Source organism: Drosophila mauritiana, chromosome 2R (genome assembly GCF_004382145.1).
Source record: "Drosophila mauritiana strain mau12 chromosome 2R, ASM438214v1, whole genome shotgun sequence".
Classification (NCBI taxonomy): domain Eukaryota; kingdom Metazoa; phylum Arthropoda; class Insecta; order Diptera; family Drosophilidae; genus Drosophila; species Drosophila mauritiana.
In genome coordinates this window covers 17,086,606-17,109,206 of record NC_046668.1, presented here as the reverse complement: position 1 = coordinate 17,109,206, position 22,601 = coordinate 17,086,606, and the positions used below count along the sequence as shown (strand labels likewise).

General features: G+C 44.5%; 4 protein-coding genes across 11 annotated transcripts in view; 2 read left to right on the top strand and 2 right to left on the bottom strand.

Annotated features, from left to right (window-relative positions):
• Nucleotides 1-5,098: 5,098 nt before the first annotated feature.
• Nucleotides 5,099-9,085, top strand: LOC117137023 (RNA polymerase II degradation factor 1). Of its 5 annotated transcripts, XM_033298221.1 has the most exons (10): nucleotides 5,099-5,179; nucleotides 5,262-5,331; nucleotides 6,505-6,740; nucleotides 6,853-7,202; nucleotides 7,272-7,511; nucleotides 7,569-7,701; nucleotides 8,025-8,120; nucleotides 8,223-8,534; nucleotides 8,635-8,709; nucleotides 8,769-9,085. In XM_033298221.1, exons 3-10 carry the CDS (start codon nucleotides 6,515-6,517, stop codon nucleotides 8,963-8,965), a joined length of 1,629 nt encoding a protein of 542 aa, XP_033154112.1. In that variant the 5' UTR covers nucleotides 5,099-5,179; nucleotides 5,262-5,331; nucleotides 6,505-6,514; the 3' UTR covers nucleotides 8,966-9,085. The 5 variants fall into 5 exon arrangements, with proteins under 5 accessions (XP_033154112.1, XP_033154111.1, XP_033154113.1 ...); XM_033298220.1 differs by having other exon boundaries at nucleotides 5,148-5,331; XM_033298222.1 differs by having other exon boundaries at nucleotides 5,148-5,331; nucleotides 8,635-8,713; nucleotides 8,769-8,911.
• On the bottom strand, nucleotides 9,000-11,153 carry LOC117137024 (probable cytochrome P450 12b2, mitochondrial). Its single transcript, XM_033298225.1, has 6 exons — nucleotides 10,943-11,153; nucleotides 10,741-10,864; nucleotides 10,430-10,676; nucleotides 10,255-10,371; nucleotides 9,775-10,201; nucleotides 9,000-9,722 (listed from the first exon to the last, which is right to left on the bottom strand). The coding sequence occupies exons 1-6, from the start codon at nucleotides 11,039-11,041 to the stop codon at nucleotides 9,120-9,122; spliced, it is 1,617 nt and encodes a 538-aa protein (XP_033154116.1). The 5' UTR covers nucleotides 11,042-11,153; the 3' UTR covers nucleotides 9,000-9,119.
• A 327-nt stretch (nucleotides 11,154-11,480) lies between these two features.
• The window catches only part of LOC117136883, a 36,411-nt gene continuing 25,290 nt past the window's right edge, over nucleotides 11,481-22,601 (bottom strand). The window contains exons 1-7 of one of the 4 annotated variants that reach the window (XM_033297991.1): nucleotides 21,636-21,701; nucleotides 20,067-21,022; nucleotides 17,870-18,290; nucleotides 17,350-17,565; nucleotides 14,943-15,391; nucleotides 14,345-14,538; nucleotides 13,995-14,218 (exon numbers count right to left, since the gene is read on the bottom strand). In XM_033297991.1, coding sequence (XP_033153882.1) covers nucleotides 13,995-14,218; nucleotides 14,345-14,538; nucleotides 14,943-15,391; nucleotides 17,350-17,565; nucleotides 17,870-18,290; nucleotides 20,067-20,371 — 1,809 coding nt within the window. In that variant the 5' untranslated portion in view covers nucleotides 20,372-21,022; nucleotides 21,636-21,701. Of the gene's footprint in view, nucleotides 14,219-14,344; nucleotides 14,539-14,942; nucleotides 15,392-17,349; nucleotides 17,566-17,869; nucleotides 18,291-20,066; nucleotides 21,023-21,092; nucleotides 21,167-21,635; nucleotides 21,702-22,601 lie in introns of those variants that run through there. The other 3 variants (XM_033297992.1, XM_033297989.1, XM_033297990.1) reach the window with 3 other exon arrangements.
• Nucleotides 21,308-22,535, top strand: LOC117136886 (elongation of very long chain fatty acids protein F). The gene is made up of 3 exons (XM_033297997.1): nucleotides 21,308-21,599; nucleotides 21,655-21,839; nucleotides 21,901-22,535. Exons 1-3 carry the CDS (start codon nucleotides 21,557-21,559, stop codon nucleotides 22,459-22,461), a joined length of 789 nt encoding a protein of 262 aa, XP_033153888.1. The 5' UTR covers nucleotides 21,308-21,556; the 3' UTR covers nucleotides 22,462-22,535.

Sequence of the window (22,601 nt, the reverse complement as noted above, 5' to 3'; positions counted from 1 at the left end):
CACACACACCACATATGTTCAACCTACTTTTTTTGTGCGGCCCGCCACATAAATATGTATGAGGTTTTATTGGGCCCTTTAGTTTGGACGGCAGTGTTTGGCCCCCAAAATTGTTGCAGACTTTTGCGCTCTCAAGAGTTCTTGGTGCTGCTTGCTAAAAAAAAAAAATAAATTCATTTGAATCTAGACTGCGTCCTGCAATTAGCTAACTTTTGGTGCCAATCAAGAAAAACTTTTGTGGCCATAAACCTTGAGCCAAAAGGGAAAGTTCCTTCAAATTATCGCACATACGCCATGTGGCCGAGCCTCATTTAATACCATTAACAATGCTGAGTGGCATTTCGTTAGCTGGAAAGCACGTGCTTTCGATAGGCATAAAAGCGGAATGTTTTACCGCCATTTTTACGGCCCCAAAATAATGAAATTGTATGTTGCTGTATACGTATATCCTTTTCATCGCAGCAGGTTCGTAAACGCAGCGTCATTAATGTTTTTGTTTTGGCCATATCATGCACGTTACCATATCGGAAATTGGCCTGCGTAATCGCGCAGTATTAAGGAAACATCAGACATCAATTATGGATTCGACATGGTGCACGGACTTTTTCTATCACAACTTTAGTCAATAAATCGAGCTCGATCAAGGCCAGTCATCAATTATTGAGACATGGGTCAGCAAGTGTCATATGGCACTAATAGCGCTGTCTCCTTTGCGCTTTCACTGTGCCCTTCTACTTTCTACTTTCCACTTCCTCACCTGTTGACTTTTTCTGACATTTCAGCGGTTCTATTTCCGTCCGACTGCACTGATGTTAAAAGTATATTTAAATATAGTATTCATAAGAAAAGTAAATATGGCTTACCGCTTTGGCTACTTTTATGAATGAAATCTATACATTTAAATACTCTTTGGTATGAAAGCCTACTCTTTATTAAAAATTTTCCACACACTTGAAATAAATCTTTGAATTTCTATTTCTAAAAATTTTTCGCGTGTGTAGCTAAAGTTTTTTTCGCAGTTCTTTCCTGCATTGTTGTTCTCAAGTCTTTTTCTGCCCTTTGGCTTATTGGCCCTATTTAGTTAGAAATGACGTCACTGCCGGCGAGCACAATCCCCTTTCTATTCATGCGAAACTGGGGGACATGGAGCTGTCTGGGTGTCCCGCTGTTCTTAGCTTTGCCGCTTGCCGTCGGCGTTAGCGTTGCAACACTGTACCCCACTGTGCGGCTTTGTTGTGGTTGTGATTATCATGTTTACTCGGCACGCAATGAACCGAAACTAGACTTATCACAGGCCTAGGGTTTAATCGCATATCGTTTGCCAGGGCGTTACTTTTGGGTCTCCAGGTGGGCGTCCAGGCGAAAATGAATAAATGAATATATATATAAATATATATATATGTAAATATGCTTCGCGCCAGACAAACGAGAGTCTTTCATCTGCGCCATATGGATCAGCTATTCATAATTAGCACATTCTGGGCTGTCAGAAAGCCAAACAAAAGAAATCAAAACATCTGCCTCGAGTTACTCGAATTTCGATGGGAAATTCTTGAACTTTTTGCATTTTCCGACGCTGCACTGCTCTCGGATAAATGATTTTCCTCAATTTGTTTGCGACTCTGAATTATTCATGGAATTTCTCTTTACCATGCAAACAATATTTTCTCGGTCACCACCACAAGCGGCGGTTAGTAATTTTTTTTGCGCTTCAACCAAAGAACTGAATTATGCATGGATTATTTATGCGAATTGTGTCCTTATTTGAATCGTGGTCTCCTTAAAAATGTACCGCAAGTGGAGGAGCATAGAACGAGGATTTACAGTCGTGCTTCAATTCTATATGTAAATTGCGTATACGCAGCGTGAGCCCAACTGATGGACAGCTCGTTTGGCAGCTCATAAATGCAGCACATCTCCGATGGACTGTTGCTTAATTAACTGCCAGGATAATGACGGTATTAAGTGGGATTATGCCAGCCGTTTTGATGGCCTGGCTTACACTGATGCCGCATAAGAGTCTCTAAAGCAGGGATTACTCAATTTCTGTGTATGAACGAGTATGCCTGCCCTTAGGGAGGATACTACCAGGACATGAGCGGCAGTTGGGGGGCCACAATATGCGCTGGCCCGAAGCTTTCATTTTAATTAACTGGGTTACCTTTGTGGGCCGGCCATTTTGGAGCCAAGTAATTACAACTCGTCAGCGAAAAACAGCCAGAAGGAAAAAATCCACAGAGAAAAAGAAATAAACTAACTTTCCAAATTTCCCATTGGTGTGCTGCAATCCTGACACTAGAACTGTGTTTTTGTATTGAAGGTCTCACACAAATTTCTTATACATCCCTAATGGACACTTCTTTTTAAAGTTCACCAATATTTCCATTTTACAGTCTCTGCCAGAGTATGTACATAATTTATTTGTTTCTCTGTATAAGAAAATGCGAATTGCAGCAAAAGAACTTGTCACTGCGGGAATACTTATTTGTCCACTGCCTCTTTTTCCCCCTAGATATGTGTCGAAATCTCGCCAAGAGGACTCCTTTTACTACTCCATCCTGACTTCATTCCCAGCTGCGTTTGAGCCAATTCCGACAATCAATTTTTGCGTTCGTGCTCGAATTGCTATGTTCAATTTTACATTTGCCAATTTGCAGATGGCGGCTGCAGTTTCAATCAAGGAATACATTGGGCCCTAAACAGCGGGCGATGAAGATGGGGAAGGGAAATGTTCATCTTAGGGATGAAAAGGGCAGACACCTCGAGGCCACCAGTGGCGACAGATTGCTTCCCCGATACCCTTAGCTCTTTCGCACTTGGTTGTTGATTTGTCAAATAGTCACATGAACGGGAACAAATTAATGGCAAAGTGGAAAAGAGAAGAGCTGAGAAATGAGCGCCATGTGATAATTAAAAACTATATCAGGCAAATAGCACGCGGCATCTAGACAGACTATATACTATTTAGCATATAGAAACTGAAAAGAACCGAACTGAAGCGCCCAGTGTGTTGGCCACTTATTTTCATTTAGCCATGCCAACTGCCGTCGATGTACTTGCGTGTCTCTGTGTGTCTCAGTGTGTGTGAGCGTTCATTGGAGTGTGAGTGTGTTAGTGTATGTGTGTGAACCGGAAGCGCAGCGGCATGCACAGACGCCATAACTGCCATGACGAAACAGCAGCTGAAAATTAAGGGTGGCGGAGGAGTGTCTTGGTGGTGGAATGGCCGTCGTAAAGTCCGCGGAACCTGTGCGTTTCAGAGGTTATCGGTCCTAACCCCTTGCTGACATGGCGCCAAAATCGGAGCGAGGGCGGTTCGATAAGGTCCGTGCTGCAAACGGATATCAGAAAGCTAACATTTACTTTGAGTTTCAAAGTTTTTAAACTGAAACTCATTAGTTTGGCAAACTGTTAATATTACATTAACACTCTATTGATTAATTATTTCAAAAAGAACACAAATTTTTCAAGGTCAGACTTATGTACATACATATGTAGACATCCTTGACCTTAAAGATTTTTCTATCGCGTACATGCCTTAACACATGAACAAGTGTTATCCCACAAAAGCGGACAAACCAAAGATATTGTATATATAGGTTAGTAGACCATGATTTATGTATGTGCGTTTGTAAATGATTCTTAATGCCCTATTTGTCTGTTTTTCTTCACAAACAACTCGAGCACCCCATTGCCGTGGCAAAATTTATGCGCAAACTAATTTAGCCAAAGCCGCACTCAACCCGCATAAAAATAGCTGTCCAAATTGTGCGGCGTTGGCTTTTGAGAGCGACTCAGCTGCTCAAGTGGCAGCATTCAGTGGAGCCCGGCCAAATACTCGTGGCTATATACCACACGCCAGCATCAAAGGGAGTTGGGCGGGCCCAAAGGATAAGGGCTAAGGGATAACGGATTACGTGAGGAGGGCAGCTTTAAAATACAAAAATGTTGAACACATACACGCGCAGCTGTCACAGGTGGAATGGTTCTAGTCAGCCAGGTGTCTTTGGTGGCTTATCAATGGCAATCGTGGGAGCCAAACATTTTTATTTCGCCAAAAAACACTTACACATCCTGACACACACACACAGTTCGCTGAATTTGTGTGAGTGAGGTCACCAAGACAAGTGCATGCGAATTCCGCGACTACATCCTCCTGCCTGCGCGCTTTTACGAGTTTCCTTGCTGGCTGCTGGTACTCCTCGTGATTTTCCTATTCCCCCATTCAGGACTGGCCCTGCCGTTTTGCATTTGCAGTTGGCCAAATAATTTTTCACAACACACTGCACACGGTTAAACTTTTCCTGCTTTTATATACCCTGCTATTTGCGGCACACACACGCGAGATGAATGGGTTTTTTCAGCGGGCGCAAATAGAGGAGCATGAACGGAGTCCTTCCAGAAATTCGCGTGGGAAACGGGCGGAGCGGGAAGTCCCTTTGATTTTACACAGAAACGCGCGTTTCGAGTGAGCGGGACGGAGAAGCGCTCCGCAATGCCGTCCGCTGCCGTGGAGAATTTTCGCGCAACTGAACGCTAGTCGAGAGCTTTTCCGCGCTTGCTGGGCTTCGAAAGCTTTTTGCGCCGAGCGAAAAGCGAAATTGAGTGCAATTCGGTCGAGTGGTTGCTCAAAAGAGCCGAAAGGACGAAGGGTCCTTCAAACGGGATAAACAAGCCAGGTAAACACCGATTGTCATTGGCGACAGGCTTTAAAACCTATAGCGAGAAACTTTGCTTTGCTGATCCTTTATTCATGGCAAATTCATTCGATTTAATCTCCTTATAAGCTGTTGCAGAAGAATGATTTAAAATAGTTAATATTACATATGTAGGTATTATTAACAAATCAATATTTTACAATTTACAATTTTAAAATCGAAAGCCAGCGAAATTCTAGCTAGTTCTAAAATTCTAATCATAATTGGTAGACATTGAATGCAGATCTGCAATCGGAGATAACCATCGTCACTTAGACTTCCTATAAACAATACCTTTGCGAGATTGTAAGAATACGAGAGGCATTCGGTGAGACTTCAAACGAGAGATAACGCTTTTGACAGTTGACTCGACTGTTCGTTTTGCAGCCGAATCGAAGCCGATTGCCCGGCTTAAGTCGATTGCGGTTCGAGAACTCGCGATTCCAGAACCACTGATCAGTCAGTCGGGAGTTGTGCAGCCGGTAGGTCGTTGCTCCAGGATTTTAAGGCAGATTTGGAAGAAAGTTCTGCCCAAGTGTTTTAATATATCCAATAATTTTCTAGTAACTGCATTTTTTGGGCAAACTATCGGCTGGTACGAGAGTTTTGATAAGTCAACAAATCCAAAAGACCGGTAAGTGAGAATTCTGCATAGTCGGCTAGTGCGGCCGCTCCGCTGATTCGCGATCGCCATTATGGCAGGAAAACGAAACTACCGTTATCAGCTCGATTCCCAGTGCCTTGCACTTTATACTTTCGCTCTGCTTCCCCTACTTTTCCTTAGCCCCCTTTCACACCGCATTCCTCACTCGCCGAAGAGAAGACTTCTGCACTTCCATCTCGTTACACTGGCTAACAGGGTTTCGCTACGATTCATTCGAGTGCGGCATGTGTGTGGCCGAATGTTTTTAATTTTGCATTTTATGGGAGAGGAAGATACACTTTGATCCCGAGAACAAATTTTTGTGATAATTTTATTATTTTTGTTATTTTATTGAGAATTCGCGTATTTTCTGGGCGATGCAATAAGCGCTATAAATATCAAATAATTGAGTGTTATGCTTGTGTAACTTTATATTATACGCCAGATTTCTTTCATCGCGCCAAGAATGAGAATGGATGCTATCAATTTAAAAAGTAATTTATGTGTTCACAAGTGCGAGCAAACGATGGGCTAGCCTAGTGCTCGCGATAGGTATTATTTCAAATCACCAATAACCTAACTAGTAACCTCACCCACACAACGATTGCTCCGAGACGGAGATCTCCCGTAATCAACGATTGGAACTATTCCGCCGGCTTGAATCGTACAAAGTTCGGATCGTCTAATTATAAAATACTTAATTTGTTTTGATTTTTGTTGCTGATTCTGCAGCTAGGTCTTCTTAATTTTTTTGCCGTTAGTCATTGTCGGCGGAAGGCATTAGCTATACGTACATATAGCGACTATAAGTTTTGCCAGACGGCAGCAACAAAAAACAAAAGCAATCCTCCATCCGAAACTCAAACAAGTGCGAAGTTCCGATCCGCTCCGATAAGCGATCCACTTTCGGTTCCTCTGGCAGACGACCTCGGATCGTCAGGTTTATTAATAAGGTATTACCGTACTATCCGCTTGTTCAGCCCCTAATCACGCGGCAATCCCAAATTAATGGCAGCTCTAGTAATTGCAGAGAATTAAATCGCCATTAAGTCGAATTATAGACAAGATTGCATATTAAAGCCACAATGAAAGGTTCTAGTTCCAGTTGTTTATACATAAGCGTATTATCTCACTAAAATAAATCTAATAAAATGTGCTTCTTAGAATCAGCAAGATGGCACAGGAGACGAAGGCCGTGGCGGCAGCCAAAGACCAGAACCAGCGAGACCATATCGACGAGGAAGAAGTCATCGAACTCCACAAGTCACGCAGCTTTTACGATCGGGTTCGCGAACAGGCGGAGCGATTTGCCAGCACGCGAGTTGGCCAATTCGTGATCGAACGGGGCGATAAAGCGCTGGCGATGATCGAGGATACTGCCAAGTGGAGTCTTCCGCAAGGTGAGCAAATATCAAACACTATATCCGAAAATAAAAAAATCTAAAACTAAACTCAGTGACGAATGATAAGAAAAGTGATCAATAATATTATAATATTATATTATAATTATAGACAAGTCTTCTGCTCCCTTGGAACGCCCCCTGCCTTGGGCTCCATTCCTGATGCTCATCGTCCTGCTGCGGCTCACGCGCATTTGGTTATCGGTTGGCGCCCTGATGATCGGCAATGGTCCAATATCTCCCACGGATATGGTCTACTTTATACAGACTAGACGCCGCAAGCTGCGGGCCATTCGGGTTCATGGCCTAAAGGTGATGAGACGGCGCCAGCAGGAGGTGTCCTACGGCAGTGGCAAAGGTATGACCCAGAAGCTCAATCAGTGGTTTTCCCGAGCCATGTGCCGTCCAGGAGTTCAGCAGGATAGCAGCAGTCGCCGGGTGTTTGTTCGCCATTCGGAGCAGGTCAGTTTGGGGATGGCAAAATACCTAATTCAAATAACTAAGAAATGTATCTACAAATTTTGGGTACAGGGTCTAAGCAATTCCGTGGTTAAGCGCCCTCGGGAGGAGGACTGCAATGCCGATGCCGACCTGACCATCGACCAAATGCTGGCCAAGTATGCCAACGAGAACTCCGAAGATGACTCCGACTTTGTGCCCAATGAGGAGGAGGAGGAGAGCAGCAGCAGTAACAGCAGCGGGGACAGCGAATCCGAATCCGGCTCCAGCGAAGAAATAAGCAGCGGCGAGGTGGATGAGGTTGTCAGCCAGGTGGGATACACAAAAGCCTCTGACTAGTACTCCAATTAATTAAAATTATACCTTTAGGCCAAGCAGAAATCAGCTGGAGCGGTGGTGGAAAACGGAGTGCACAAGGCCGAGGAGAAGGAAAATGATAAGGGAAAACTGAACGTAACGACAACCAGCAATGGCAACAACGACAAGGAGCAGGCGGAAGTTGGTAATGGACATTGAACATTATTAAGACTCTCGTGCGTAGCCCCCTAAGTCTAGGTTAACTCCAAGTATCGATTATCGAATTAAGCGTTGATGAAAACTGAACTTGAAACGTTGTCATGAAATACAATACAATACCGATACAACAATACACTTAGTCATTTCCGTAGATCATCCATCCATTTGCAGGCCCGAAAAAGAAAATCCAAAATTAGCCACCAAGCCACTTGTGAGTTTGGCCCCCTCGTTTCATTTCCTTCCCGTTGCCCTGACATCGAATCTCTCTCTGTTTCTCCCCCATTCCCAACCGTATGATAACGATCGCAGCTGCTGCCCAGCCGGATGAGGAGTGGAAATCTTCGCCAGGACACATGAGCGCCGCAGTGATGAACACCCGACTGTACAACAATGCCGCCGCTGCAGGTAACTCACGCGAGAATCGCTCCACGTCGTCCCAATTAACATTTTAACGTTAGTATTCTGTCTCTGTTTTTGTTACTCCGTGCATGTCTTCAAACACAACAGCCACCACTGATCCAGATCCCGATCCAGAACCTGACACTCAGCCTGAACCCGAAATCCCATCCGAACCTCCATCCCAGTCCCAACCCTCAACCGAAGAAACAGATGACGATGCAGAGGATAGTTGCAGCACCAGTGGCAGTAGTCAAACCGGGATCACTGTCTATCAGGCCGATGAAACCCAGCCAGATACCCAAGCTGGACAGATCCTCGAGGTTGCCGCCACGTTAACTGATGCACATCTATCCAACTATCCCACTGTTGACACCCTAACTCCTGCCACCTCCTCCGAAGACATATTCTATAGCCCTATCGGTGTGTGTTCTTTCCTCAAAGTCTCTTCGGCTTGCTAACTTGCCCACTTAATGCCTTTAAGCATTTTTTTTAACTTAAATACTTATCTTTTACTATTTAGGTTCACCCACTTGCTTCAATACTAGCCTAGGAACCCAAGCTCTCCTCAAAAGGGCCAGCATTCAATCCGTCCTGGGCAAGTAATTAAAGAGCATTACCTGTTTGTAAACTGGCTAATATCACTGTGTTCCTCAGCCCACTCCACGCCCACGACGGAGGTGAGAGATCAACCCACTGAAGAGGCAAACCACTCGGTGCCTCAAACACCGGAGACTGGGAAAATTCAGCCTCAAACACCCAAGGAAGTCCATAATCAGAATCAGCAGCAAAATCAACAGCAGCGCCAACGCAATCATCCCCACCAACGCTATCGTGGACGCAATCGGCGCTAGTCCTTTGAAGGATATCCACGCCATATCTTTTGAATTTCCTCCTAGCCAGCTAGCCATTCTTCTATTTTTTTTACATTCCCATATTGTTAGTAAATACTGCGAGTAAATCTCTGAACTTAATCGGTAATCTGTACTTGAGCTTAGGATAAACATATCACATTGAGTCACCAACTGGTTCCAATTTGAAGCGAATATCACCGCAGGGTGACAGGATAATGGTGCTCTCATAGTCAATCGGAGTTTCGGGCAGCCAGCTGACCTTGTAGCTTCGCAAGAGTCGCACCAGCAGCGTTTCGATCTCCAGCTCGGCAATCCTTTTGCCAATACAGGTGCGAGGTCCAAAGCCAAAAGGCAGGTATACGAAGGGGTTACGGGTTCGGGCCGCTGGACAAGCCTGGATATCCGGAGCTAAGTCGGTCTTGAGCCAGCGTTCCGGTATGAACTCGGAGCTCTGGGCAAAGTAGTTATCGTCGTTGGACAGCTCCAGGACACCCATCAGAACTCCAGTGCCACGTGGCACCTGATAGCCCGATAGCACTAGATCCTTGGGAGTTATGCGAAAGTTTCCCGGCGTAATGGAGGTGATGCGCAGACCCTCCTTTATGCAAGCTCTCAGATAAGGCATGTTTTTGGTATTCTGATCCGTCAAGGAGTCCTTAGTGGTGGGCAATATGCGGTGTAGCTCTCGACGCAACTTCTCTTGCTTTGATGGATTGCGAGCCAAGTGATAGAGGATCGTCAGACAAGCTGATGATGTCTAAAAGAAAGCATTTAGTATTGATTCGTACCGAACATATTAATAATTATACCGTATCGATTCCAGCCATAAGCATGTCCATAACCATTGTCACGGCCACCTTCTTGTTGAGTTCCAGCAATTGCTCCAAAACGCATTTTGTCTTACCGTCTTCATTTTTACCAAAGCCTTTCATAGCCGTCTCTATATAATTTGAGGTAATGTCGGTAATATTGTCGTAGGTTTTGAGAAACTTCTTGAAGCCAGCGGTTTTATAAACAGTCCAAATGGAGGGCTGCACATCGAATTGGAAGCTATAGTTGAAAAAGTCTCCCATATGTTTAGCCAGACGATCAGCATTGGGATCTGGATTATCACTAAGCAATCCCATGCGGGTGTTCAGAGCCACAAAACTAATCGACTCGAAGGCCCACATCTTCAACTCATTGTGAAAGTCAGTAGTCAGAGTGTGGGTCTCTGGATTCCTTTGAGTTTCCAATCTAAAAAGGGAAAATGCTTTTACATAAATAGTTTTGATATAAGTAACTCCTACTTGTCTATAAACTCCTTAGATATCTGGTCTAGTTGCGGTAGATTTTGCCGGACATTCTGAACTTTCATAAGAACGGGGTTCACCTTGTTGCGAATATCAGCCCATTCCTGACCCTGACTGGAAATATATCGTTTTAAAGATATTATCCTTAAGATATTTATGTTGGTTAGCTTACTCAGATGCCAGACCGCCAACACCTTTAAATACATCAGGTCTGTGCACCTTGCGATAGTAGTTCAAGCTCTCCAGTCCGATGCGAATGGGCCAAACACCCTCGTTGCGGTAGGTCATCTCGAAGTCCTCTGGGTTGTAAGTGAAGACTACGTTCGGTTTACCCATCATTCCGGGAATGCAGTATATATCGCCGTACATTTCTCTCATCACGCGGTTCATCTGAATCAAGTTTGTGTTGCGAAGCGCTCCTATGGGATTATTAGGTAATATTTAGATAAGATATGTTGTAAAATCGTAAACTAAATAGTTTACCGCCTGGCATAAAAAAGGATAGCATTCGCAGGGGGCTGGGACCCGGTATTTCTCCATACGGCCTGGCCTGTTGCCATTTCTCATCTATGCGAGGCGTCGAAGTGTCCGCAAGTTCCAACTGGGTCTGCGAAAAGATATAGCCATTGTTTGTAAACAAATTTGTGGTCTTTAAAAGCTCTTGCTCTTTTTGCCAACTTCTTACCTGCTGACTGCGTGTGCCACCAACAGATAAGTTCCTATCAAACCACAGCTGATTGCCCGAAACGTTCCGGTAGATAATTTTATTAGAATATTTCCACATTCTAAGTCCCTTTAATCGACAACTGGTTTAAATTGGTATATATTATTTATATACTATACAAAAGCATATAATTAGAAAATAAACGGGGCTGGGCTTGACTGCAACCGGTGGCGAGAATTTGCCAACTGAAACTGAATCTAGAGAAGAAGGTATCACGCCGATTAAGCTTTTTCTCTAGAAATTAGAATGTTAGCTTTTCCGTACACTGCAAAAATAAGGTTTAAGTTTACATCAAAACTATTTAAATTGAATACATCAAGTTTTTCTTCATAATCTATATGCCTGTGCATTCTACTTCATATGAAGTTAATGTATCTTACTGTAAACTTACACAGGTTTGTGTCCAAGACCTGAGCAAGCTTTCTACCCAAAACATACATGTGTGTAAAATGTATAAGTAGAATACCCCAGAAATAAGATAGCCAACATATTTTCCGTTTTTCGAATTACATTTATTTATTGCATGCGTAAAATTTTCCATAGCATAAAATGTTGATTCTTGTTGGTTTTCTTACAATTTGTTGAATTTCTATACGATTTTGTTTCGTTATTAGTTGGTTTATTTTTGTGTGTTTTTTTTTTTAATTTTTGAATATTTTGTATATGTATGTACATTGAAAGTTTGAATAAGTTGTAAGAGTTGAGTTATCATTAGAGTTTAAGTTAAAGTTAAAGAAATAGAGAGTTGATTTTTAAGGTACATTATAGTTTGAGTTTTGCACGTTCAATTTAAGTAGACAATACATCAATAATATCAATATATCAATATCAATGGAGGATCTAGAGTTGAGTTAAACTTTTGATATGTATTTCGTATGCAATTGGCTTAGTTCAAGTTAGAGGACAAAATGTGACTACAAATTGCTCTTTGAGTATATTAATATATAATTTCGCATTACTATAATATATTTTTAAACGGAAATTGGTTCCATTTCAGTTATCTTTCCTGGACTTCGGTTAATGTACTTTTCGCATCTGTATAAAAATATAAACAAATTAGAAATGTTCGTTGTCTTTGCTACTACATTTGCTTTCGGTTGGTTTACAGAATTCAAAACAACTCAGTGACTGACTTAAAAAAAAATGTAGGAGAATAAAACATTCTGCGGAGGACCTTCAGTCTTGCTTTGAATTTATATTGCTTGGTTTGTTTCATTCCTTTCGTGGTTCCATTGTCGTTAGGAGATCAGCATTGGATGTATATAAGGAGATACACTGTAAAAACAAGATTTATACATTCCATAGTCTATTTTCTGTTTAGTATTGTTTAAGCGCTAGTCGAGTTCTGTGCTGAAGATCCCTATGAACTGGTACTCGAACCAAAGGGGTATTAATACGTACACATATCTCCATGAAAGAGTGTGTATAAGTTGGTGTAAACCGAAATTGGATGGATCGTCACGGAAAGTATTAGCCTAGGTTGAGTTTTTCACATTGAGTTTGATATGCATATGAAATGTTTAAACGTTAGCCAAACAGCTGGTAAGTGTATGTATATATATATATGTATATATTATGTGTAACTATAGGTAGAGTCGCCGTAATTGATATGCTTTTCTCTCTTTAGGAATATAAAATAATCTGGCTTAAAAATGCATTAAAAAACTATCTTTGATAAACCTATCACTAAGTGGGTGCAGTATAATTATCTAAACAGACATAACTATTTTTTGGTTTAGGCAGTGCGATATTAACCTAGAATACGGCTATATTCAACTAGAAGTTTGTCTATGACGATTCCGTGACACATCGCGCACTACAAACTAGGTCAAAATCAAAGTCATTTACAACAAATTTGATGCTCGACTTACTGTCTACGATACGTTTGTATATAATATATATGTATATATATATATTTGCTTGTATATTTACTTTTTTTGTATATTTGCCGACGTTTGCAGCTGATATGTTTCGATTTCATGGTTGGTTTAGCTTTTGATATGTAACATACGCACCAATTGCATTAGTTCAATCATTTTCAGTATTCAAGTTGCTTGAGGACCTCGAGTACCCCTGATATGTATTTATGTTGTGTATAAACTATACTAGATTAAACTATACTATGCTATGATAAATGTGATATGTTTAGTTTTGTTCATGTTTCTGTACGCACACATTTAATTCAGCCGACTGTTAGTCTAAATACATTTTTAATTGCCACTTCACTCCTCATTTCCATATCTCTCACTCTCTCCCTCCCACCCATAATCAGCATATATCCACAAGCAGCAATCGCAATCATTTTCAATTTGTCCTATGCTTACATGCTATAAAATCACATTTAGTTGCTTAATTAATTTTTATCCCCTCGAACACTCCGATTCACTCACACACACGCACGCACGCACGAGGAGAGAGAATGAGTATGTAGAACACAAGCAGACGTAGAAAACGTGTAACCTTCGAACATCATGTAGATATTGCTTTTCATTTCGCTATATATATACTATATGTATATATATATACACGACATGTATGCCCCATTCATGCACACACATTTTCATGGCCTGCTGCACAGCAAAATGCGTGCAGTTTATTTTACTATATATTTTGTATATGCGGATCCTTGTTCCTTCGCTTGTTCTTTGCTCCTGCAAAGGCAAATTTGCATGTGGTGATGGTGATTGTGATGGGGATCGCAGTGGGATGGTGGGTGGTGGGGCTGGCCCGGGAAAATAGGAATGCAATTTTTCAATACGCGCACATAATTGAACTGTCAGAGTAGCTCGACTCGGCCAGGCGGAAATACTGCGCTCCGCCTCCCGCAAAAGTATGCAACGGAAAAGGGCAAATGAAAGTCCTGGATAACTTTGCTCGTTTTTTTCCATCAGCCGCTCTTGCCTGTAATTAAATTGGATGCACTGTGACCCAAACGTTTGACCAACAGCAGATTTATGGGCAGCCAGGCCAGCGAAGAGCTCTCCATTTGCCAGCCAATTTGGCCGCGATGAGATTACTCCTCCGGCCAGCCGAGATCCTCGCCGACCAGCTCGTAGAATCGCTGATTGTACTCGGCGAAGAACTTTCGCAATCTGGAGACCACCACGGGATCCACATGCGGATGCTTCCTGCCCTTCGTCTCTCGGAGGCAGCGATCCCCGTTGTCGTAGCGCAGACAGTAGAAGCCCTTGGTCTCGTTGAAGTAGAAGTGCTCGCTATTCACACGATGTTCAATGCCTGGTATCGAGAACAAAGAATAAAATAATCATAATACAAACTAGTTTTCAAGCATTTAAAGGTATCATTTACAGTTGAATAACAAACAAAGCTGCAATCACAGAGCGCACTTGAAAAGTTACTCACCCAAGAAAGCCTCGATGCGTTTAAGCTGAGAAACCGGATCTTCGATGAGGCGATCCCCATTGACCACCAGCAGCTGCTCCCGCGGAAAGACCTCCAGCCAGCGATGGAGGTGGACATGGTACATGGAGATGCTGAGCGGTCGATAAGCCTCGTTAACGGTGCCATTGGGAAATATGGCCAGCTCCTCAAAGGACCTGCGAACGGGGTGAAAGGAGGCGAGGGGATTTAAATCTTCCTTTCGACAAGGATGGCAAATTGAATTGCCAGCAGCTGCAAATGAGCAGCTCCCACTACCCACTCCAGCCAGCTCCACGACCATGTTAAACAGAGTCCTTGGCTCCTTTGGCTCCCTCCCCCCACCTGCCACACACCCTCTGTCAACAAGTGAGGCCGCAACAAGAAAGTTTCACCATCGGCGCGACAGAGACAGAAGCAGCCAGAGCCAAGGACAAGAGTCGCATTTTGGGCAACTTTCATTTGCAGTTTGCATTTCATTTGCATGTCAAGCAGCGGCGGAAGGGGACAAAAGGGAGTGCGGACACGGGGCATGGGCATGGAGCACTGGGCACTGGGAAATGCCTCAGTTCGGTTCACTTACTTGGCTGCCATTTGGGCGGCGCTCGCCATTGGCGACATTGTAGTCGTGGTCATCGCAGCTCCAGCGACACCACCGCCACTGCCCAACGCCTGTCTCCTGACCAAAGACGAAGATACCGTTTTGCCTTTGGTCTCCTTGGCGCCCGCCCCACTGCCACCCAACAGGGCATTGTCATAGCCACGGGCCGACTGCAGTTTGGCATACAGCAGTGATTGTGTTGGCATCTTGGCAGCTGCGGTCCCGCTTCCCCCACCACCACCAGCACCACCACCTGCCCCACTGCCAGAACTCTCCTTCGGACTTGGTGGATCCTTCTCGGCCAACGGCAGAATGGCGGTGGCCGCATGGCTACGCAGCTGCGTGTAGTCCGAAATGGCCCGGGTCACCGGCTCCCGTACAATCAGGAGCAGCTTGATGCTCGCATTCATGGCCCGCACGCGTTCCGGCACCTGAAATATATGAAAAGTTAAGAAACACATTTACCCAGCATTTTAAATTATTTAATGAAAGGAAAATATGTAGGTAAGTTCACTGGACGAAAGAATCTGTTGAGTTCCTTATAAAATGCTTACCATTATTAGTCTTGTCTAATTAGTTATGTACGCTTTATTCAGTATAGCTAATGAAACAAAAGTATTGAATTTCCCAGCTAATATAAAATACAAAATAAGCCAATAAGAGGCGAAAAACTAGTTTTTTCCCTATTATTTTATGCAAATATTAAAACAACCAATCATTTATGGAACAAAAACACTATATAAAAGAAAATTGCACGCGGTAAAACGCGCATGATAAAGGATATAATTAAGTTTGCACAAGTTGAACGGAAAAACGATATTTAATCAAAATAAATAGCGGGTGCTTTAACTTTTAAAGAAATAAAATGGTTCGCTTTTTTTGCAGCTGGAAATATTAATAAGGCTTATTTTGCACTTCTTTTCGATATTTTCTCAAGGTGGACAGCGTGTAAAGCTGGCATCTGATGCTGTGCCTTCGCCTTCTGTTCCAATTAATGAATTTATGCCGGATACCTACCAACAATCGATAATAATTGCAAACTCTGGCTGCTACATTTTCAGAGAAGCTTGGTCGCCACACCCTCAACCCCCTTCCCCCTTTTGTTGCCTTTAATTTGCAGCCTTTTGTGGCAGCCACGCCCACCCGCCGCCGTTCCCCTGTCCGCCCCCTGCTGTTGCACTTCCGCAGCAAGTGTGCTGTGAACAATTTAATTAAGCCGGAAAATATTGCCGTACAATGTTGGCGGAACGAGTCCGTTGTCGACTACGGCGGGGTCCTTGAATTTGCCACGTTGTATAAATAGCCCCGCAAATGGGCGGAACGAGCCGAGTAAATAAACTTAATCAATTTCAATAAGAGCCACCAGGCCGTGCAACAAGTTCATAACTTTTTTGTGTTTCTCAATATTGTTTTTTGTTTGCTTTTGCTTTTGCCTTGGTCGCCTGGCCACTCAAGCGTTTCAGAATTATTCACGTTGATGAACCGTTTGCATTTCGCATTTGGCCCCCCGGGAATATGCATTTCGCTGAATCTTTAATGCGGCCAAAATGCATCTGACATATCAGAAAGGGAGCAGATCGAGGCTTACAGTTTGAGGCCAAAGTGCACCCTTGGGAGCTGAATGCATTATTTATGCTGCTCCACAGGATAATTTGACATTTTGCGCTGAGGGAGCTACGTTTCGGTGGCATTAGTTGGGGCCAACTCCCCCAACCAGTTCCATCTCAATAAATATTAATAACAACATTAATGAAGATTTATGCGAATCAGTGGAGTGGGAGCTTGCCATCTATCCGCGCATCAAAGTGCCAGACAAATTGAAATGCTGCATCAGCTGCAGTTGAGCCACGGCGACGAGGCAGTTAAAAATCGAAATGAAACTGGATAAAATATTGCCCTGTCAGGAGGAGATTGGATGCGAGGCAAGTTCGCCCACCCACTTGGCCCACTTCGTTCACCTTGGGCCGTGTGTGGCACATGCAACTTCCGGCTCGCAGCGAAATTGCATCAGGCCAAAAACCCAATTTTGTGACACTCTGCGGGCTGGGCAACAAATACAAGGCGACCGGAAAAGAAACAATAATAAAACCTGGCCCAAAAAGCGATTCAGTTCGGGTGTTAGACGTTGCCGTTTGCCAAATGAATTTGCAAACATTTCCGCTCCGGCTCCCGACATGGACACGGAAATTGGCTGGGACATGGCCAGCGTTTCAGTTTAATTTGATAGATGGCCAGGCAGCAGGAGTAGTAGCAGTAGTAGTAGCAATAGTACCACGTCCATGCCGGCAGACAGTTAATTAATAATTACGGACAGGCCGAGAGAAAGGCAATCCTAATTGCCAATTAGAGATCAAAGCGAAACCAAATAAAAATGTCCAGGAACACTCACCTCTGGCGACACAAAGTAGCTGGGACTCTTCTCGATGGTTATCTGGCCACGGAACGAGTGTGGCATCTTCTTGCGGTACCACTCCAGACCCTTCAGGTAGTTCTCGTCCCGGTCGAAGAAGTGCACCTCGCCGCCGGCCTTCTGGATCCGCGGATGCAGGTAGAGCATCTCCAGCAACGCCCGTGTTCCACACTTTCGCACACCGATGATGAGTGCCTGGATGCGGAAGTCGAGCCAAAAGAACACGAACATGCAAATTGCAGCAATTAGTTGGGTCCTAAAGTGACTACCACACACACTAGCCATATACATACGGAGCAACTAAATAGTTAGTTACCAGCTAAGCATAGTATGTATATGTTGTAGTAAGCATTCCTAGTTTGTGCTACTTTAAAACATATTATTGTGGCCTCATTTAATTTATTTTTAGTCTCCATTGGAGTAGGTACACTAATTAACCATTCCTGGCTATTTTGCATTTAAGCTATTTAAGAATTTATCACATTTACTCAGGACTTACCTGCGGCAACCGTCGACTGGTTTTTGGAAAGTGCACACGGCTGGAGGGAAAGACCATGGGATGGCTGAGCTGATTGGAGCTGGGCACGGGCTTTACGAACACGGGCAGATGATTGGAGGCGCCACCGGCGGAGGAGGAGAAGGAGAAGGAGCCGCCGGAACTGGACGACGATGAGGAGGAGGATGCCAGAGCCGATGCGGAGGCGGTCATAGATAGACGATGCCTTTCGTGGACAGCCTGGGCCGCTTGGATATTGTACACGGCACTATCGTACAGAACGTGGAAGGTGAGGAACAGCGAGATCAACATGACCGTAAGGAAGACGACGGCCAATTTTGGACGGGAAACGCCCACCACCAGGATGCAGTCCGTGGGCGAGGTATCAGGACCCGCCGGCCGCATTGCCGATTTCGGTAGCCATCTATAAGGAGAGAAAGAGAGAAAGAGAGGACATCGATTAGGATTTGGTTTTGGTTTCAGCTAATTAGATTGCCCTGCCGGCTGTGCTGAGTAATTAAGGCTGGCGGTTTCCCAGCACTTCTGTTCAACCCACTACTGTTCCTCCCGTTTTCCGGCTGCCTTTAGCTAAATTAGCAAGACGACACTCTGGACGCAGTCCTCCATTTTCAGCCACCACCTGAACGCTCACGTCCGGCGGCGCTTAAGCGAATTCCATTATAAACGTTTCCGCTTAGACCGCAACAAACACTGGCAGCATTATTATGAGCACCACATTGCAGCACACTAGGCGTATACGTAACGTGGCCTAATGGATGACTTCATTTGCAGCATGCCGCAGCTGCACGGTGCAGGAATGATGAGGGTGAGCAGGTGGTCCGCTATGGCGGGCATTAGCAGGTGACAGAAGGAGCTGCTGCCAGTCTGCGGCTAAGTGCAATTTCATATACAGAGCAGGGGCGTGGTGGAAATAGCAAAGTGATGGTGGTACTGGTGGGGCAGGGCATGGCTGGAAACGTGTGGCAACTGGTGGCTTCGCCCCTGGAGTTTCCCCCCGCCGCCGCCAGTTGCTGCCTGCCAGTGCCTCATCCACTTCGCATGCGACACCTCGTTAAAAGTAACGACACACTGGGCTGCAGGCCCGCAAGGAGTCGAGGCACTTCACTCGACGGCGCCGTTTGTGGCGCACGGAGCAACCTCAGAGCAAGACCGACCGACTTCCTGCCATTCTACATACCCCCGTATTTCTACATTTTCGCCCTGGATCCTATGTATCCCCCTCCACCCCCTTTACTTTTTCTGCCAGTTGTCGACACGCTTTAAGTTCTTTTTATATTCCCAGCTGTTGTTTTTTTTACATTTTCTTAACCCGTTTTAAGCCCGCAGCTGCAGTAACAACACGGAAAGAAAAACAATTATAAAGTCCTTCCAAGAAATATCGTATCAGCTATTATTTCAATAAATAATCTATTTAAAGAAGAAGTTTCGCTCTGAGAATCTGAGAATCAGAGATCCAGAGATACCAGCCCATCTCTTCCCACTTATGTATTTCTCTGAGTGTACCAGCCCGGCTGCGACTGGCCTCGTTTCGCGCTCCACAAGGCGGCCCGCCACTTGACTGCGATCTGCATAAACGCAGCGCCACCCAGAAAGGAGTCCTCCCCCTCTAGCTGCTTCTGCTCCTTTTCCTCCTGTCGTTGTCACACACACTTTCTAGGTTGGCAGGCAGCCTTTAAGCCCAAATCCCCGCCGAACGCAAAGCTTTAAAGACGGGCTCAGGCACTCTAATCCTGACAAAACTGGAATAAGTTCCATTTCGCAGTGCTAAGCATTTGTAACGCTTCATTTGTCCCTGCTCCAATCCTCTGCCTGCCGTACTTTGTCTTCTGTCCCCCGCTCCTGCTCCTTCGGGTAAATATTTATAATTCCCAGATTCATTTTGCCGGACTGGACTGGTTTTCTGTGCAGCAGCGCGGTAAATTCGAATCGAGCAAATGTTGTGCCGTTAAAGTTAATGCAATTTTCAATCGCGTTGTTAAAATGTAAATTTTATTAAACCATCCTGACGTGCGGCTATCTCCGCACCAGATTCCCATGGGAGTTGGGACACTGGTGCGGTGGTGCGCTGGGGAGATGGACAGTTGGGCTTGACCTTTTTACGGTTCCGACTGTTGGCCTTCTTATCGGCTACGTGCAAAAGCGAAACTCGAACCCCAAATGATTTGTTGGCCGTACTCACAGGATATCCAGCGGCAATTTGACGGAGCAGTCGCGCAATGTCGCCTGATGTTGCTGCTGTCTCTGGTGGTATTGCTGCGTGTTGCTGCTGTTGCTGTTGCTGTTGTAGTGTTGCTGGTAGTGATGGTGGGGATGCTGCAGCAACTGTTGGTACTCGTTTGGCTGGGCATGCTGCTGTTGCTGCTGCTGCTGCTGCAGCTGCAGATGTTGCTGCTGGGAGTGCTGCTCGTTGCCATTACTGCTGCCGCTAGTGTTGCTGCTGCCGCTGCTGTTGCTGCTGCTCGCACGTCTTTTGGCGGCAGTCATCAGAGAGGCAGCTGCGCTCGGCTGGTGTACGCGTTCAATGGAGCCCAAACGATAGCCGCTCTCGGCTGTTGCAGCAGCTAATTGGCCAGTGGACGTGGGCCAGCTCGATTGCAGCAACGTGCAACATGGGTTGCTGCCGGGTTGCCGGATTGCCTGGTTGCCGGGTGGCTGGTGGGCGGTTAGATTTATGGGCCAACCCACCGACACACCCACGCCGCCTCGTCCACCTCCTCCTCCTGGGGGGAAACTGCTCTTTTGTTTCGACCCTTATCGCAAGAGTCCGTTTCGTGTTTTTTGCGCTTTAATTAAATTTCAGGCAATCGAGGGGGGCTGGGATTCCTTTAGCTCTATGCGTTCGAGGTCACTGCTCACAGAGTTGGAAAGGTAACCTGTGACTGGGCGACATATTGAGCCTCATTTCCGCCCGGGCAAACAAAACGGAAGTTTTCTAACATCATCATCATCATCATCATCGGTGGCACCAGGTCCTGGCCTTATTGTTGTTCTGTAATTAGATTTGTTGCTGCTGCTGATGTGGCTGTTGTTGCTCCTTTCCTGGGATTAAAGCCGTAATGGCCTCTTCCTATTTGGCTGCTGCTCCCGATGTTGCCCAGAGCCATCGTCTATTGTCTGCCAAAACGCTTTAAACCACTGAAAAGAGTAGTAAAACAAAGAAATCGGTTAGGCAAGTCAAGAGCTTAAATTATTGATACCACAGTACCTATACATTAACTTTTCATCATTTTTATTTCGTTCTCTTGTGTACAATTTTCATAAAATTCTTTCCGAAAAAACCACTTTCAATAGAAGAGGAAATTCAGAAATGCAATACATTGAAAACAGTTTTAGTAAGTAGACTTTGAAAAACACATTTGATGTCTAATTTTAAATTTATATATTTTTGCAAGTACTAAACATAGGTTTGAATGCCCGGAAAGCAAACCACCTGACACCAAAGTGGATCCGTGCAATGCGTGCGGATGCATTAGAAACTTCGTTAGAAATTCAAATCTTGACGACTCTTGGTCAGGGTACTGCACTACGAGAATAGCATAGTGCCTGCAGGAGCATACATAATCAGGTGGTGTCATTGTGTTTTGGGTCGGCATACATTGTTGCAGGTGCTTTGGTATATAAAGCGGCGAATGGCAAACGCGCTCCTCAGTTGCTTTCCACGGAGTCACCATGAACTCCACACTATTGGATTTATTTCGAGGGCTGCCGGCAGGTCAGCCAGATCTTTGCATCAGAAATACCCACTTACTTAATAATAATACCCACAGATCACGTCCGTCTGCCCATGTTTGGCACACCTTTACCGGCGATTGTGATAGTTTTGTGTTACCTGCTGCTGATTTTCAAAGTGGGACCCGATTTTATGAGATCTCGTAAGCCCTACAATATGCGAAAAGCCATGTTGATCTACAATTTTTGTCAAGTTCTAATGAACTCTGGCATTTTTCTAATGGTGAGCATTTTAATCGATTAAATATTTATAAAAAATCAATTTAATATCTCTGTTCTTGCAGGGCACTTACTATCTTTTAATCAAGAGACTGTACGATTTGCGCTGCATGACCATGCTGTCCTCGGATCATCCAGATAAAGATGTCGATCGTTTGTTTACCTACTTTTACTTTATCAACAAGGTGATCGATCTGATAGACACCATATTCTTTGTGCTGAGAAAGAGCAACAAGCAAATCACCGTACTCCATGTGTACCATCACGTATTCATGGTTTTGGGTGTGCCATTGATATACTATTTCTATGGACCCGGAGGACAATACAACCTGATGGGATATCTCAACTCATTTGTACATGTGGTGATGTACGCCTACTATTTCGCATCTGCTTGGTATCCAAACGTGAAGAGCAGATTGTGGTGGAAAGAGTACATCACCAAGCTGCAGTTCCTACAGTTCATGATCCTCTTCGCCCAATCGGTGCTGACTTTATGGCTGAATCCCGGTTGCCGTGTTCCCAAGGTCCTGCAGTACGTTCAGCTCGGAGGTTCCATTTCCATGATGACCATGTTTGGGAACTTTTACTATCAAACCTATGTCAAAGCCAAGAGCAAAGAGCAGTGATTCATAAATACATTGTAGTTCTCTTTACGCAATTGAGTCGGTCTCAATCGAGTGTAATTAGACTGAGCATTTTATTCTGGGTCTCTCATTCCGAAATGTAGGACAGACATCGCAGTTCAACTAGCTGAATAATACATTAT